At 61.0% G+C, this 17,584-nt stretch overlaps 1 protein-coding gene across 1 annotated transcript in view; it reads left to right on the forward strand.

Moving 5' to 3' along the window:
- The window catches only part of LOC135174435 (keratin, type II cytoskeletal 80-like), a 32,257-nt gene that overhangs the window by 7,781 nt on the left and 6,892 nt on the right, over positions 1–17,584 (forward strand). The window contains exons 2-5 of the mRNA XM_064141703.1: positions 3–217; positions 5,726–5,786; positions 11,747–11,842; positions 13,672–13,836. Coding sequence (XP_063997773.1) covers positions 3–217; positions 5,726–5,786; positions 11,747–11,842; positions 13,672–13,836 — 537 coding nt within the window. The remainder of the gene's footprint in view (positions 1–2; positions 218–5,725; positions 5,787–11,746; positions 11,843–13,671; positions 13,837–17,584) is intronic.

Below are 17,584 nucleotides of genomic sequence, written 5' to 3' on the forward strand. Positions count from 1 at the left end.
AGGTGCAATGCTTGGAGCAGCAGAACAAGGTCCTGACCACCAGGTGGAACTTCCTGAAGGATCAGGACAATTCCCACTCGGAGTCAGACATCAAAGACATCTACGAGCACTACATGAGCAAAATGACTCAGGAGATGAAGGCTCTCAGCTACGAGCAGGGGAGCCTGGAGCTGGAGCTGACAAAGGTCCTGGACACTATGGATGACTTCCGAAGCAAGTAGGTGTCCAGCCCGGGGGGGGTGGCACAGGATGGGGGTTCAGAGGCTTCTGTTCAGCTCTCAGCAGCAAGAGTAGCCTGAGCTGGATGGAGCCACCACAAGTGGCAGCCTCAGCTCCAGCTGCCCAGCACAGGCATCTCTCCAGCCCCAGCAGCCTGCAGCAGGCTTCACACCACTGCCATGCCCTGCCCAGGGCACTCATGGCCAAGCCCTGAGCCCTGGTAGGTGCCAGAGCACCAGCACCAGCTCCACCAACCTGCTCTTGCTGTGCCACAAGCACAGACTCGTGCCAGGAGGTGGCCAAAGGTCCCAGGGCAACCTCTCAGCTGAGCCTGAGCTTGGGCAGAGAAGAGAACCAAACTTGAGAGCCTCCTGGCACAGGTTGGGCTGGGAGGGAGCTCAGAGCTCATCTCCTCCATGCCCCTGCCATGCCCAGGGCCAGCTCCCAGCCAGACTCAGCTGCTCAGGGCCTCATCCAGCCTGGCCTGGCACAGCCCCAGGCAGGAGGCAGCCACAGCCTCCCTGGGCAGCCTGGGCCAGAGTCTCTGCCCCCTCTGCTGAGCAGCTTCTGCCTCAGCTCCACTCCAGCCCTGCTCTGCCTCAGCTCCACACCCTTGCCCCTGCTCCTGCCTCACCCCCCCTCAGCCAAAGGCTCTCTGCAGCCTCCCTGCAGGCTCCCTGCAGGCTCTGGCACAGCTCTCAGCTGCCCCTGGAGCCTTCTCCTCTGCAGGCTGCACCCCCCCAGCCCCCTCAGCCTGAGCTCACAGCAGAGCTGCTGCAGCCTTGGCAGCATCTTTGTGGCCTCCTCTGGGCTCCCTCCAGCAGCTCTGAGTCCTTCTGCTGACCTGGTCTGGTGCCCATGGTGGGGTTGGGTTGCTGCTTGGCCTGGCTGACCCTTGGAGGTCTCTTCCAACCCAACCCACTGCAGGGTTGTAGGATTTGAGGAGCAGCTGCCAGGTGCTTGGGGCTGCTCTGAGCTTTGAGCCCTGCAGAGAGGGGCAGGGGAGCTGTGCCCTGGCTGATGGAAGGAGACAAAGCTGCTCTCATCACCAGACCTATTTGCACGCCACAGCTGAACCCACAGAGCAGCTCCTTCCCCTCCCAGTCCCACCTTACACCCCTGGAAGCTTCCACCCTGCTGTGTGGCAGGGCCATGGACAGGGCTGATGCTGAGGGAGCACTGCAGGAGAAGCCCAAACCTGCTCCTGCTGCAGAAGTGGTGCCCAAAGAGTGGCACTGCCAGGTCCAGAGAGCTTAGCCAAGGCCCTTCCAGCTCTCTGCAGGAGGCTTTGATTAAATCAGCAGCTCAGGGGGGGCTGCAAATTAAGGCAAGGAGCCACAGCCCCCATGTGAGAGTCCCTGGGACCCAGCAGCTGAGTGCCTCACAGTGCTGGAGCTGGAGGAGGGACCAGGAGCTTGGGCATCCACAGCCTCCCTGGAGCAGGGCAGCTCTGGAAGGTCCTGCAAGGGCAGGCTGAGGGAGGTGAGGATGGAAAAGAAGGCTCCAGAGAGAGCTTGCAGGGCCCAGGTTCATTGCTGCCTTGCAAGGGCAGCACAGAGCCAGGCTGGGGGAGGAAGGGGCTGGGGGCAGGCTGCAGCAGGAGGGCTTGGGGGGGGCAGTGGGGGGCAAAGTGCCCAGGAGCCAGCACTGGTCGCTGGCAGCCCAAAGCCCTCCCTGTGCTGGGCTGCAGCAGGAGCAGGGAGAGCAGCAGCACAGGGAGGGGATTCTACCCCCAGCTCTGCCCTGCTCAGCCCCCACCTGCAGCACTGCCTCCAGCTCTGGGCCCCCCCAGCAGCACAAGGACCTGGAGCTGGTGCTGCAGAGGCTCCAGAGGAGGCCAGCAGGAGCAGCAGAGGCTGCAGAAGCTCCCCTGTGGGGCCAGGCTGGCAGAGTTGGGGCTGCTGAGGCTGCAGAGCAGAAGGCTGCAGGCAGAGCTTGGAGCAGGCTGGCAGGAGCTGAAGGGCTGCAGGAGAGCTGGGGAGGGAGTGGGGAGAAGGGCTGGGGGGGGCAGGAGAGGGCCAATGGCTTGGAGCTGGGAGAGGGGAGAGGGAGAGAGGAGAGGAGGAAGGAATTGTCGAGTGAGGCCTTCTCCTTCAGATGTGCCTTTGCAACCCACTCCTGGGAGGAGCTGCAGCTGGCACCTGCAGGGCAGCTCTGGGCACCTCCCTCGGTGCCTCCCCCTGGCTTTGCTGCCCTGCCCCTGGCAGCAGCCCGAGGCGCTCAGACGCCTGCCTGGAGCCTGTCTGCAGCTGGGCTGGGTTTGCACCTCGCTGCCTGCTGCTGGGGGTTGCCTCCCTGCAGGTGGATGGTGCAAGGCTGTGGAACGCTGCAGCCGCAGCTGAGTCACCTCCTGGCCCCCGGCGCCCTGTGGGCAGCGTCCCGGGGCTGGCGGAGCCTGCTGGGCTGCAGCCCAGAGGTGATGTCAGAGGCCAGAAATGCTCCTGCAGGCTGGGGCAGAGAGGGCTGGGGCAGGCTGGAGGCAGGGGGCAGGCTGCAGTTAAGCTCTAGCAGGGAGCTGCTGGCAGCAGGGCAGGATTGCAGCTGCGGAGCAGAGGAAGCAGCTGGGTGAGGCTCCTCTGCTGGCTGGAAGCAGGAGAGGAGAGAGGAGGAGCTGGAGACCATGGAGGTGCTTCAAGAGCGACCTGGAGGGTGCCCAAGTGGCTGGCAGGTGGCAGAAGCAGAGAGTGGTGGGGCTGGGGGACCTGGGAGCCCATCCAGGCCTGCTCAGGCAGGGGCAGCCTGGGGCAGCTTGCACAGGAGCATGTCCAGGAGGGTTCTGCAAGGCTCCAGAGCAGGAGACTCCACAACCTCTCTTGGCAGCCTGCTCCAGGCCTGCAGCACCCTCAGAGAAGGAACAGGGTTGAAGGCACCTCCAAAGGTCATCTTGTCCAACCCTCACCCCCTTGCCCTCAGCAGGGACATTCCCAGCTCAGAGCTCCATCAGAACTCACCTGGAGTGTCTCCAGGGATGGGGGCTCCACCACCTGCCTGGGCAGCCTGTTGCAGTGCTCCAGCAGGCTCAGAGCAGAGGACTTCTTCCTGCTGCCCAAGAACCTCTTCCTGAGGTCCACTTTCTGCTCAGGTTCGAGTGGGTTCCAGTTTGTGCCCATCACCTCCTGCCCTGCCACTGGGCACCACAGAGGGGAGCCCAGCCCCATCCTCCTACCCTCCACCCTTTAGCTCTTGATCAGCTCTGAGAGGATCTCCTCCTGGAGCATCCAGGGACAGGAGGGATGTGGAGGGGCTGGAAGGTGCCAGAGAGCTGAGCAGAGGCCTGGAGCTGCTCTGCTGCAGGGAGAGGCTGAGGCAGTTGGGGCTGTGCAGCCTGGAGAGGAGAAGGCTCTGAGGTGACCTCACTGTGGCCTTGCAGTGCCTGAAGGGGGCCACAGGAAAGCTGGGGAGGGACTTCTTAGGCTGCCAGGGAGTGACAGGACTGGGGGGGGTGGAACAGAGCTGGACATGGGTAGGGTCAGCCTGGAGGTGAGAAAGAAACTCTTCAGCAGGAGGGTGCTGAGAGCCTGGCACAGGCTGCCCAGGGAGGTGGTGGCAGCCTCAGCCCTGGAGGGGTTTCAGGCCAGGCTGGGTGAGGCCTGCTCTGGTGTGAGCTGTCCCTGCCCCTGGCAGGGGGGTTGGAGCTGGATGGTCCTTGTGGCCCCTGTGGTTCTATGGTTCCAGGGTTCTGTGGTTCCAGACTTCCATGGTTCCAAGGCTCCATGGTTCTGTGGTTCCATGGTTCCAGGGTGCTATGGTTCCACAGTTCTGTGGTACTATGGTTCTAAAGTTCCTTGTTTCTGTGGTTCTAAGGTTCCAGGGTTCCATGGCTCCAAGGTTCTAGGGTTCTGAAGGTCTATGGTTCCATGGTTCCAAGGTCCCTTGGTTCTGTGGTTCCAAGGTTCCTTGGTTCTATGGTTCCATGGATCCAAGATTCTAAGGTTCCATGGTTCCAAGTGTCTATGGTTCCAAGGTTCTATGGGTCCAAGGTTCCAAGGTTCTATGGGTCCATCATTCCAAGGTTCCAAGGTTCCATGGATCCAAGGTTCCAAGGTTCTATAATTCCAAGGTTCCTTGGTTCCAAGGTTCTATAGTTCAAAAGTTCCATGGTTCTGTGGTTCCAAGGTTCCTTGGTTCTATGATTCCGTAGTTTCAAGGTTCCATGGATTCAAGGTTCCATGTTTCCATGGTTCTATGATTCCATGGTTCCAAGGTTTCTTGGTTCTATGGTTCCAAGGTTCCATGGTTCTATGGTTCCAAGGTTTTTTGGTTCTATGGTTCCAAGGTTCCATGGTTCTATGGTTCCAAGGTTCCATGGTTCTATGGTTCCATGGTTCCATGGTTCTATGGTTCCAAGGTTCCATGGTTCTATGGTTCCAAGGTTCCATGGTTCTATGGTTCCAAGGTTCCAAGGTTCCATGGATTCAAGGTTCTATGTTTCCATGGTTCTATGGCTCCAAGGTTCCAAGGTTCCAAGGTTCCAAGGTTCCATGGTTCCATGGTTCTATGTTTCCATGGTTCTATGGCTCCAAGGTTCCATGGTTCCAAGGTTCCAAGGTTCTATGGCTCCAAGGTTCCAAGGTTCCAAGGTTCCAAGGTTCTATGGTTCCAAGGTTCCATGGTTCTATGGTTCCAAGGTTCCAAGGTTCTATGGTTCCAAGGTTCCATGGTTCTATGGTTCCAAGGTTCCAAGGTTCTATGGTTCCACGGTTCCAAGGTTCTATGGTTCCAAGGTTCCAAGGTTCTATGGTTCCAAGGTTCCAAGGTTCTATGGTTCCAAGGTTCTATGGTTCCAAGGTTCCATGGTTCCAAGGTTCCAAGGTTCCTGCCCTCCCTGCAGAGGAAGCACCAACAGCTGCAGGCAGCAACCACCCTGGCTGGAAGCAGCCTCCCAGCCCCCTCCAGCCCTGCCCCCTGTGCTCTGCAGGGACCTCCCCCAGTGCAGCAGCTTGCCCAGAGCCCTGCTGAGCCTCCACCTCCCTGGGCAGCCTCCACCACCTCCCTGGGCAGCCTCCACCACCCTCCCTGGGACACCTCCACCACCTCCCTGGGCAGCCTCCACCACCTCCCTGGGCAGCCTCCACCACCCCTTTGGGACACCTCCACCACCCTCCCTGGGCAGCCTCCACCACCTCCCTGGGCAGCCTCCAGCACCTCCCTGGGACACCTCCACCACCTCCCTGGGCAGCCTCCACCAACCTCCCTGGGACACCTCCACCACCTCCCTGGGCAGCCTCCACCACCTCCCTGGGCAGCCTCCACCACCCCTTTGGGACACCTCCACCACCCTCCCTGGGCAGCCTCCACCACCTCCCTGGGCAGCCTCCAGCACCTCCCTGGGACACCTCCACCACCCTCCCTGCTGCCCACTGCGTGCCAGGCAGCTGCCATGGCACAGCCAAAGGAGGAAGCTCTGAGGCCAGGAGCACTCCTGGGGGCCCCTGAGGGCCATCCCCCAGCAGCTGAGAGGCTTCCTGCAGCTGCAGCTGCTCACTGCTGCGTTGCCTCCCCGCAGGTACGAGGATGAGATTCGCCTCTGCAGCGGCATGGAGTACACCTTCATGGAGCTCAAGAAGGTGAGTGCCAGCAGCAGCTGCTCACCACCCTGGGCTCTGTGCCACCTCTGTGCCCTCCCAGCAGAGCCAGGGCACAGCTGGGAGAGAGCCCAGAGTGACCCAAGGGCCTGCTCTGCTCACAGGTTGGAAAAGGCCTCTGAGACCACCAGGTCCAACCTCTCACCTGGCACCTTCTGATCCACGCAGCCCTGGCACTGAGTGCCCCATGCAGGCTCCTTTAAACACCCCCAGGGGTGGGCACTGCACCACCTCCCTGGGCAGCCCATCCCAGTGCCAATCACTCTCTCTGGGCACAGCTTCCTCCTAACATCCAGCCTGACCCTGCCCTGGCACAGCTTGAGGCTGTGTCCCCTTCTCCTGCCCCTGGCTGCCTGGCAGCAGAGCCCAACCCCACCTGGGCACAGCCTCCCTGCAGGCAGCTGCAGGCAGCAATCAGCTCTGCCCTGAGCCTCCTCTGCTGCAGGCTGCACTCCCCCAGCTCCCTCAGCCTCTCCTCACAGGGCTGTGCTCCAGGCCCCTCCCCAGCCTTGCTGCCCTGCTCTGGCACCTTCCAGCACCTCAACATCTCTCTGCAGTGGAGGAGCCCAGAGCTGGGCACAGGTTGGAGTTCTGCAGCTGTTTTGGTGATGCAGCTCTTGCACCACAGAGGTTCTGTGGTCTGGAGGAGGGCAGCAGAGTGGGGAAGAGTCAAGAGGGAGTCACAGAATCAGCCAGGGCTGGAAGGGACCACAAGGAGCAGACAGTGCCAACCCCTGCTGTGCCCAGGGACACTCTGCCCTAGCTCAGGCTGCCCACAGCCTGGCCTCAAACCCCTCCAGCCATGGAGCCTCAACCTCCTCCCTGGGCAGCCCCTGCCAGCCTCTCACCACTCTCCTGCTGCAGAACTTCCTCCTCCCCTCCAGCCTGACTCCATCCCCCCCAGTCCTGGCCCTCCCTGGCAGCCTAAAGCACAGCCTGGGCCACCTCTGCTGCCAGAAAGGTCTTTGGCTCTTGGTCCTCAGCCAATAGAGCAGAGAATGATTTTGTCTCATCACCTCCAGCCCACCCAGCTGAGACCACCCAGGCCAAGCCCAGCACAGCTTAGAACCATCCAGGTTGGCAGAGCTCTCTGAGCTCTCCCAGCCCAGCCCCACCATGGCCACAGGCTCCACAGCCACACATTCCTTGAGCCCCTCCAGGCATGGGCACTCCTCCACCCCCTCCCTGGGCAGCCTCTGCCAGTCCCTGCCCACCCTTGCACTGAGGACCTTTCTACTCACCCAGTCCAGCCCTCAGCCAGCCCCACCCTGGGCACCAACCCATGGCCACAAGTGCCATGGGCACAGGGTTCAGGGACAGCTCCAGGCTTGGGCACTGCACCACCCCCTCCCTGGGCAGCCTGTGCCAGTCTCTGCCCTCTCTTGCACCAAGGATCTGCTCCTGCCTCGGTTTCCCTTCCACTCAAAGCAGAGCCTGGAGCAGAGGAAAGCTTTGCCCCACTCAGCCCCCAGGGGTGGATCCTGGTTCACCAACAGCACCACCCAGACCTGACCTGGGGAGGTCTTCACACCCCAGGCCCCTTTCTGAGCCAAGCCCTCTGCCCCCTCAGGATGCCACCAGAAGGTTGGCAAAGGCTGGGGGCTGGTTAAAGTGTTTGCTTTGCCCTCCTGCCTGACAGCCACACCCTGGGCAAACTGCCTGGCCCAGAGGTGGCTGCCAAGGGAGGGATTTTTGTGCAGCACCACCCAAGAACCCCAAACAAACCTGGGCCAGGAGGGAGCAGAGGGGCAGGAGGGAGAGGAAACCTTCCCCGGGGCTGCTAAGCCATAGAAGGGTTGGAAGGGACCCCAAGGATCTTCCATCCCAACCCCCCCCTTGCCATGGGCAGGGACCCTCCTGCCAGCCCAGGCTGCCCAAGCCCCATCCAACCTGGCCTGGGACAACTCCAGGCTGGCACACAGGGCAGTGCCAGCAGCCACCTGCAACCAAGCCAGCACTGCCCCAACCCTTCCTGCCTCCTGCCTGCTCCTCCTGGGGCTTCCAAACCCTCAGGGCTGGAAGGGACCACGGGGACCAGCCAGTGCCAGCCCCTGCCATGCCCAGGGACACTCTGCCCTAGCTCAGGCTGCCCACAGCCTTACCCAGCCTGGCCTCAAACCCCTCCCTGGGCTCTCACCACTCTCATGCTGCAGAACTTCCTCCTCCCCTCCAGGCTGACTCTCCTCATCTCCACCTGCCCTGCTGGGGACCCTAACTCATAGCTCCATGGCATGGGCTGGGCTGGAAGGGAGCTCAGAGCTCAGCCAGCTCCAAGCCCCTGCCGTGCCCAGGGTACCCTGCCCTAGCTCAGGCTGCCCACAGCCTCACCCAGCCTGGCCTCAAACCCCTCCAGCCATGGAGCCTCAACCCCCTCCCTGGGCAGCCCCTGCCAGGCTCTCACCACTCTCCTGCTGCAGAACTTCCTCCTCCCCTCCAGCCTAACTTTGCCTCCCTCCAGCTCTGCTCCATCCCCCCCACTCCTGCCACTCCCTCACAGCCTCAAAAGTCCCTCCCCAGCTTTTTTGGAGCCCCCTTCAGCTCCTGGCAGGCCACAAGAAGGTCCCCTGGGAGCCTCCTCTGCTCCAGCCTGCACAGCCCCAACTCTTCCAGGCTGTGCTCACAGCAGAGCTGCTGCAGCCTCTGAGCATCCTCCTGGCCCTGCTCTGGACAGGCTCCAGCATCTCCACAGCCCTCTTGTCCCAGGGGCTCCAGAGCTGGGTGCAGTGCTCCAGGTGGGGTCTCAGCAGAGGGGAGCAGAGGAGAATCCCCTCCCTGGCCCTGCTGGCCACACTGCAGCTTGCCCCTCAAGGGCAGGACCATGCTGGGGCTGGCAGCAGAGCTCTCAGGGAGCTTTGTGGAGCTGAAGGAAGGAGGATTGGGGATGCAGCAGCTCTGCCTGATTCCTCCTCCACCCACACCTCCTCCAGGAGGCTCCCAGCACAGCTCTCACTCCCAAACAAGAGGAGCACAAAACCAACCCAGCCCAAAGCAGCAGGAAGGTGCCCAAAGAGCCTCCCTGAGAGCTGCAGGAGAGGTCTGGACGTGAGGCTCTGTGGGCCAGGAGGCAATGGGATGGAGGCAGAGCAGGGCAGGCTTAGCTGGGACGTTGGGAAGGAGCTGGTGAGGCACTGGCACAGGTTGGGGGGAGCCTGGCACAGGTTGCCCAGGCAGGTTTTGGCTGCCCCCTCCCCTGGAGCTGTTCCAGGCCAGGCTGGGTGAAGGCTCTGAGCAAGCTGGGCTGGTGGAGGTGTCCCTGCCCCTGGCACTGCCTGAGCCTTCAGCTCCCTTCCAACCCAGCTCCTTCCACGAAGCTCTTGGAGAGCTTGGCACAGGTTGCCCAGGGAGGTGCTGGAGGTCCCATCCCTGCAGACAAAGCTGGGGGAGAGATGGCCTCAAGGTGTCTCAGGAGAGGTTTCAGTTGGACACCAGGGGAAGTGTCCTCACTGGGAGGGGTCTCAGGGCCTGGCCCAGGCTGCCCAGGGAGGTGGCAGTGCCCAGCCCCATGCTCAACCACGGTGGGGTTGGGCTGAAGATCAGTTTGGGTTTGGACATGATCTAGTGGGGGCTGAGCCTGCTCACTGCAGGGGTTGGACTTGAGGACCTCTGGAGGTCCCTTCCAACCACTCTGCCATTGTGGGCAGAGATGGAGCAGGGCAGGGAAGGGACTGGAGGTGGGGAAGGGTCTGGAGGAGAGGCTGGGGAGGAGCAGGTGAGGGAGCTGGGGGGGGTGAGGCTGGAGGAGAGGAGGCTGAGGGCAGAGCTTGTGGGGCTGTGGCAGGGCCTGAGAGGAGGCTGGAGCCAGGGGGGGGTTGGGCTGTGCTGCCAAGGGCCAAGAGGAGATGGCCTCAAGGTGCCCCAGGGCAGGTGGAGCTTGGCCCTGAGCAACAATTCCTGCCCTGGGAGGGTTCTGCAGGCCTGGCCCAGGCTGCCCAGGGAGCTGCTGGGGCAGTGCCCATGCCTGGGGGGGGCTCCAGAGCCCTGTGCCCATGGTGGGGCTGGGCTGGTGCTGCCCTGGATGCTCCCAGGAGGCTCTCCCAGCTGTCAGGGTCTGGAGGAGCAGAGATGAGCAGCATCTCTGTCCAGAGGAGCAAGAGCAGTTCTGATGGACTCTGTGTTGTGAAATTAAGGTGCAAACGAGACCAGAGACCAGCATGAAACTGTTTGTTAAAGGGTAAGGTTGGGCAAAACAGAGGGAGAGAGGGGAGAAGGGGAGAGAGAGATCAGAACAGAGGGAGAGAGAGGAGAAGGGGGAGAGAGAAAGATAAAGAGATGGATGGAGAAGAGAAGAGGGAGCAGGGAAGGAAGAAGGCTGTGATCATATTGCCCTCAGCCGCAGATGGAGGGGAGGGAGAGAGACTGGTGCATGGCCCAGGGCTGATCTGCTGTGGAGTCTGTCAGAGGTTCTTCAGGTGCTGTGCAGCTCTGGTGGTCTGCTGATGGTCTGCCCTCGGTGGTCTGGTAGAGGTGCCCCTGGTGGTCTGCTGGGAGTGCCCCTGGTGGTCTGCTGGGAGTGCCCCTGGTGGTCTGCTGGGAGTGCCACTGGTGGTCTGCTGGGAGTGCCACCCTTAGTCTGCTGGGAGTGCCACTGGTGGTCTGCTGGGAGTGCCACCCTTAGTCTGCTGGGAGTGCCACTGGTGGTCTGCTGGGAGTGCCACTGGTGGTCTGCTGGGAGTGCCACCCTTAGTCTGCTGGGAGTGCCACCCTTAGTCTGCTGGGAGTGCCACCCTTAGTCTGCTGGGAGTGCCACCCTTAGTCTGCTGGGAGTGCCCCTGGTGGTCTGCTGGGAGTGCCACCCTTAGTCTGCTGGGAGTGCCACTGGTGGTCTGCTGGGAGTGCCACCCTTAGTCTGCTGGGAGTGCCACTGGTGGTCTGCTGGGAGTGCCACTGGTGGTCTGCTGGGAGTGCCACTGGTGGTCTGCTGGGAGTGCCACCCTTAGTCTGCTGGGAGTGCCCCTGGTGGTCTGCTGGGAGTGCCACCCTTAGTCTGCTGGGAGTGCCCCTGGTGGTCTGCTGGGAGTGCCACCCTTAGTCTGCTGGGAGTGCCCCTGGTGGTCTGCTGGGAGTGCCACCCTTAGTCTGCTGGGAGTGCCACTGGTGGTCTGCTGGGAGTGCCACCCTTAGTCTGCTGGGAGTGCCACTGGTGGTCCGATGGAGTTGGCACTGGTGGTCTGCTGGGAGTGCCACCCTTTGGCAGGCATTTCTCCTGCCTTTCCATACAGTTTTCTGCTCAGTGCCCAGCTGCAGCCCCCAGGGCATCTTCCTGTGCATTCTCAGGCCTCCGCAGGGGTCTGGTGCCACCGGGGAGAAGGCCTCCACCCCCTCCCGGGCTGCAGCTGCCCACACCCTGCATACACAGAAACCTTTTCCCTTGGAGGGTAGCTGAGATAGGATGGAGGCTTCCTGGGCAGTCCAGCCAGGCTGAGCTCCAGGAGTTTCAAAGGTGTTGTCTGTTGATTTGCATCCCTGAGCTTCAGGCCAAGCCCCTGAGTCCGAGTCCCAGAAGCAAGAAGGTTAAGGAGAGGTGATGCAATCTTCTCTATCTTTGGTGGTTAAGGAGGGACAATGCAACCTTTGTCTTCACTGATGGACGAGAGAGAGGATCAGACTCACCCCAGCCCAGGCAGGGCAGGCTCCATTGGTGCCCATGGTGGGGCTGGGCTGCTGCTTGGCCTGGCTGCCCCCCAGAGAGCTTCTCCAACCCAAACCTTTCCCTGCTCCTGAGCCATCCAGGCGAGCTCTGAGGTGGCTCTGAGCAGCCTGCTCCAGCTGGGGCTGTGCCTGCTGCCTGCAGCAGGGCTTGGACTGGAAGACCTTTGGAGGTCCCTTCCTGCCCTGTGAGCCTCACCTGCAAGCAGGACACTTGCTGGGAGGGAGGGGGCAGTGGGGAAGGCTTCTCCCTGCAGCCTCAAGCCTCTGCTCTGTGCCCTCTGCCTCTCCTGCAGGACTTAGATGTCAGCACCTTGCACAGGACAGAGCTGGAGGTCAAACTCAGCGGCCTGCAGGAGCTGATGGAGCTGAAGAAAACCATCTATGAGCAGGTGAAAGGCAGTGCAGAGGGGACCTGGGGGCACACAGGGTCCTGGGGGGGCAAAGAAGGCAGCTGAGGGAGCTGGGGGGGTGAGGCTGGAGGAGAGGAGGCTGAGGGCAGAGCTTGTGGGGCTGTGGCAGGGCCTGAGAGGAGGCTGGAGCCAGGGGGGGGTTGGGCTGTGCTGCCAAGGGCCAAGAGGAGATGGCCTCAAGGTGCCCCAGGGCAGGTGGAGCTTGGCCCTGAGCAACAATTCCTGCCCTGGGAGGGTTCTGCAGGCCTGTGCCAGGCTGCCCAGGGAGCTGCTGGGGCAGTGCCCATGCCTGGGGGGGGGCTCCAGAGCCCTGTGCCCATGGCACTGTGCCCATGGTTGGTGCCCATGGTTTGGTGCCTGTGGTTTGATGCCTATGATTTGGTGCCCATGGTTTGATGCCCATGGTTTTGTGCCTGTGGCTTGGTGCCCATGGTTTGATGCCCACGGTTTGGTGCCATGGTTTGGTGCCCATGCTGGGGTGGGTGGAGGGTTGGGCTGTGACCTTGGAGGCCTTTCCCAGCCCAAACAGTTCTGATTCTGTGATTCCTTTAAGGGAGTCCCTGGGGGTCAGGAGGTGTCCCCTGAGCCCCCTCTTCACCACAGCCTGAGCTGGATGGAGCCACCACAAGTGGCAGCCTCAGCTCCAGCTGCCCAGCACAGGCATCTCTCCAGCCCCAGCAGCCTGCAGCAGGCTTCACACCACTGCCATGCCCTGCCCAGGGCACTCATGGCCAAGCCCTGAGCCCTGGTAGGTGCCAGAGCACCAGCACCAGCTCCACCAACCTGCTCTTGCTGTGCCACAAGCACAGACTCGTGCCAGGAGGTGGCCAAAGGTCCCAGGGCAACCTCTCAGCTGAGCCTGAGCTTGGGCAGAGAAGAGAACCAAACTTGAGAGCCTCCTGGCACAGGTTGGGCTGGGAGGGAGCTCAGAGCTCATCTCCTCCATGCCCCTGCCATGCCCAGGGCCAGCTCCCAGCCAGACTCAGCTGCTCAGGGCCTCATCCAGCCTGGCCTGGCACAGCCCCAGGCAGGAGGCAGCCACAGCCTCCCTGGGCAGCCTGGGCCAGAGTCTCTGCCCCCTCTGCTGAGCAGCTTCTGCTTCAGCTCCACTCCAGCCCTGCTCTGCCTCAGCTCCACACCCTTGCCCCTGCTCCTGCCTCACCCCCCCTCAGCCAAAGGCTCTCTGCAGCCTCTCTGCAGGCTCTGGCACAGCTCTCAGCTGCCCCTGGAGCCTTCTCCTCTGCAGGCTGCACCCCCCCAGCCCCCCCAGCCTGAGCTCACAGCAGAGCTGCTGCAGTCCTGGCAGCATCTTTGTGGCCTCCTCTGGGCTCCCCCCAGCAGCTCTGAGTCCTCCCTGTGCTGGGGACAGCAGAGCTGGACTCGGGACAGCAGCACTGGATTTGGGACACCAGGGGACAGCAGACTTTGGTCTCTTCCAGCCAGGCCCCTCCATGATTGTCCCCCCTGGGCTCTCAGAGCACCTCCCTAAGTGCCTGGACTGGATGATCTCAAAGGGCTCCTGCAGCCTCTGCAGATCCATGGCAGGGGTTGGCCTGGAAGGGAGCTCAGAGCTGAGCCAGCTCCGGCCCCTGCCATGCCCAGCAACAGCTCCACCAGCACAGGCTGCTCAGAGCCTCAGCCAGCCTGGCCTGGGATGGTGCCAGGGAGGGGCAGCCACAGCCTCCCTGGGCAGCCTGTGCCAGCCTCTGCCCAGCCTTCACTTCAGAGGCTGCAGCCTCAGCACCTCCACCCCTCTGCCAGGCTCCAGCTCTCTCCTGGCCCCCCTGGGGGCATCTCTCTCTCCTCAGGAGCTGGAGGAGCTGCTGACAGAGATCAAGGACATCTCCGTGGTGCTGGGCATCGACAGCTCCTGCAAGCTGGACCTGAGCAGCATCGTGGAGGAAGTGAGGGCTCAGTACGAGGCCCTGGCCCTGCGCAGCTGGGAGGAGGCTGAGGCTCTCACCAGGAGGAAGGTAAAGGGGAGGTGGAGAGACATCAGCCTGGGAGCTCCAGCAAGCAGCAAGAGCTGGAGGGGGCAGAGCAGAGCTGGGACTGGAGGGAGGGTGCTGGGCCCTAGCCCAGCTCAGCAGCTTGCCCTGTCCATGGAGAGCTTCAGGGTGAGGCTGGAGGAGGCTCTGAGCAAGCTGCTGAGGGGCTGAAGGGCTTGGGGCTGCTTAGCCTGGGGAAGAGCAGCCTGGGGAGGGTGGGATCTGATCCCTGCTGTTCAACACCTCAAGGGTGGGTGGCAGGAGGCTGGGGGCAGGCTTTGCCCAGCAGTGCCCAGTGGCAGGGCAAAGGTTGCCCCTTTGAACCAACTCAACCAGCAGCAGCTCCTCCTGAACACGAGGAGGAGCTTCTGTGCTGCCCAGCACTGGAGCAGGCTGCCCAGGGAGGTGCTGGAGCCTCCATCTCGGGAGGCATTCCAGATGGTAGGAAAAAGCTCTTCAGCAGGAGGGTGCTGAGAGCCTGGCACAGGCTGCCCAGGGAGGTGGTGGCAGCCTCAGCCCTGGAGGCGTTTAAGGCCAGGCTGGGGGAGGCTGTGGGCAGCCTGCTCTGGTGTGAGCTGTCCCTGGGCATGGCAGGGGGCTGGGAATGGATGATCCTTCTGGTCCCTCCCAGCCTGGACTGGGTCTATGCTTCCATGCTTCCATGCTTCCCTGCTTCCCTGGTTCTATGCTTCCATGCTTCCATGCTTCCATGCTTCCCTACTTCCATGCTTCTATGCTTCTATGCTTCCATGCTTCAATGCTTCTATGCATCCATGGCTCTATGCTTCCCTGCTTCTATGCTTCTCTGGTTCCATGCTTCCATGCTTCCTGGTTCCATGCTCCTATGCTTCCATGCTTCCCTGCTTCCCTGCTTCCATGCTTCCCTGCTTCCCTGCTTCCCTGCTTCTATGCTTCTATGCTTCCCTGCTTCCCTGCTTCCCTGCTTCCCTGTTTCCATGCTTCCCTGCTTCCCTGCTTCCCTGCTTCCCTGCTTCCCTGCTTCTATGCTTCCATGCTTCTATGCTTCCATGCTTCCTTGCTTCTATGCTTCCCTGCTTCCATGCTTCCCTGCTTCCCTGTTTCCATGCTTCCCTGCTTCCATGCTTCTATGCTTCCATGCTTCCATGCTTCCCTGCTTCCATGCTTCCTTGCTTCCATGCTTCCCTGCTTCCCTGCTTCTATGCTTCCATGCTTCTATGCTTCCATGCTTCCATGCTTCCATGCTTCCATGCTTCCTTGCTTCTATGCTTCCCTGCTTCCATGCTTCCCTGCTTCCCTGCTTCCCTGCTTCCCTGCTTCTATGCTTCCATGCTTCCTTGCTTCCATGCTTCCCGGCTTCCCTGCTTCCCTGCTTCCCTGCTTCCATGCTTCCCTGCTTCCCTGCTTCCCGGCTTCCCTGCTTCCCTGCTTCCATGCTTCCCTGCTTCCCTGCTTCTATGCTTCTATGCTTCCCTGCTTCCCTGCTTCTATGCTTCCATGCTTCCCTGCTTCCCTGCTTCCCTGCTTCCCTGCTTCCCTGCTTCCCTGCTTCCCTGCTTCTATGCTTCCATGCTTCCCTGCTTCCCTGCTTCCCGGCTTCCCTGCTTCCCTGCTTCCATGCTTCCATGCTTCCCTGCTTCTATGCTTCCATGCTTCCCTGCTTCCCTGCTTCCATGCTTCTATGCTTCCATGCTTCCCTGCTTCTATGCTTCCATGCTTCCCTGCTTCCCTGCTTCCCTGCTTCCCTGCTTCCATGCTTCCCTGCTTCCCTGCTTCCATGCTTCCATGCTTCTATGCTTCCATGCTTCCTTGCTTCTATGCTTCCATGCTTCCCTGCTTCCCTGCTTCCCTGCTTCCCTGCTTCCCTGCTTCCCTGCTTCCATGCTTCCATGCTTCTATGCTTCCATGCTTCCTTGCTTCCATGCTTCCCTGCTTCCCTGCTTCCCTGCTTCTATGCTTCCATGCTTCCCTGCTTCCCTGCTTCCCTGCTTCCCTGCTTCCCTGCTTCTATGCTTCCATGCTTCCCTGCTTCCCTGCTTCCCTGCTTCCCTGCTTCCCTGCTTCCCTGTTTCCATGCTTCCCTGCTTCTATGCTTCCCTGCTTCCCTGCTTCCCTGCTTCCCTGCTTCCATGCTTCCCTGCTTCCATGCTTCCATGCTTCCCTGCTTCCCTGCTTCCCTGCTTCCATGCTTCCCTGCTTCCCTGCTTCAATGCTTCTATGCTTCCATGCTTCCATGCTTCCCTGGTTCTATGCTTCTATGCTTCCCTGCTTCCCTGCTTCCCTGCTTCCATGCTTCCATGCTTCCCTGCTTCCCTGCTTCCCTGCTTCCATGCTTCCATGCTTCCCTGCTTCAATGCTTCTATGCTTCCCTGCTTCCATGCTTCCCTGCTTCCATGCTTCCATGCTTCCCTGCTTCCCTGCTTCCCTGCTTCCATGCTTCCATGCTTCCCTGCTTCTATGCTTCCCTGCTTCCCTGCTTCCCTGCTTCCCTGCTTCCCTGCTTCCATGCTTCCCTGCTTCCCTACTTCCATGCTTCCCTGCTTCTATGCTTCTATGCTTCCCTGCTTCCCTGCTTCCATGCTTCCCTGTTTCCATGCTTCCCTGCTTCCCTGCTTCCATGCTTCCATGCTTCTATGCTTCCCTGCTTCCCTGCTTCCCTGCTTCCATGCTTCCATGCTTCCCTGTTTCCCTGCTTCCCTGCTTCCATGCTTCCATGCTTCCCTGTTTCCATGCTTCCCTGCTTCTATGCTTCCATGCTTCTATGCTTCCCTGCTTCCCTGCTTCCCTGCTTCCATGCTTCCATGCTTCCCTGTTTCCATGCTTCCCTGCTTCCATGCTTCCATGCTTCCCTGCTTCCCTGCTTCCCTGCTTCCCTGCTTCCATGCTTCCCTGCTTCTATGCTTCCATGCTTCCCTGCTTCCCTGCTTCCCTGCTTCCCTGCTTCCATGCTTCCCTGCTTCTATGCTTCCCTGCTTCCCTGCTTCCCTGCTTCCCTGCTTCCCTGCTTCCATGCTTCCATGCTTCTATGCTTCCATGCTTCCTTGCTTCCATGCTTCCCTGCTTCCCTGCTTCCCTGCTTCCCTGCTTCCCTGCTTCTATGCTTCCATGCTTCCCTGCTTCCCTGCTTCCCTGCTTCCCTGCTTCCCTGCTTCTATGCTTCCATGCTTCCCTGCTTCCCTGCTTCCCTGCTTCCCTGTTTCCATGCTTCCCTGCTTCTATGCTTCCCTGCTTCCCTGCTTCCCTGCTTCCCTGCTTCCCTGCTTCCATGCTTCCCTGCTTCCATGCTTCCATGCTTCCATGCTTCCCTGCTTCCATGCTTCCATGCTTCCCTGCTTCCCTGCTTCCCTGCTTCCATGCTTCCATGCTTCCCTGCTTCAATGCTTCTATGCTTCCATGCTTCCATGCTTCCCTGGTTCTATGCTTCTATGCTTCCCTGCTTCCCTGCTTCCCTGCTTCCATGCTTCCCTGCTTCCCTGCTTCCCTGCTTCCATGCTTCCATGCTTCCCTGCTTCAATGCTTCTATGCTTCCCTGCTTCCCTGCTTCCCTGCTTCTATGCTTCTACGCTTCCCTGCTTCCCTGCTTCCCTGCTTCCATGCTTCCCTGCTTCCATGCTTCCCTGCTTCCCTGCTTCTATGCTTCCCTGCTTCCCTGCTTCCCTGCTTCCCTGCTTCCATGCTTCCCTGCTTCCCTGCTTCTATGCTTCCCTGCTTCCCTGCTTCCCTGCTTCCCTGCTTCCATGCTTCCCTGCTTCCC

This window comes from Pogoniulus pusillus, unplaced genomic scaffold, assembly GCF_015220805.1.
Source record: "Pogoniulus pusillus isolate bPogPus1 unplaced genomic scaffold, bPogPus1.pri scaffold_64_arrow_ctg1, whole genome shotgun sequence".
Lineage (NCBI taxonomy): Eukaryota > Metazoa > Chordata > Aves > Piciformes > Lybiidae > Pogoniulus > Pogoniulus pusillus.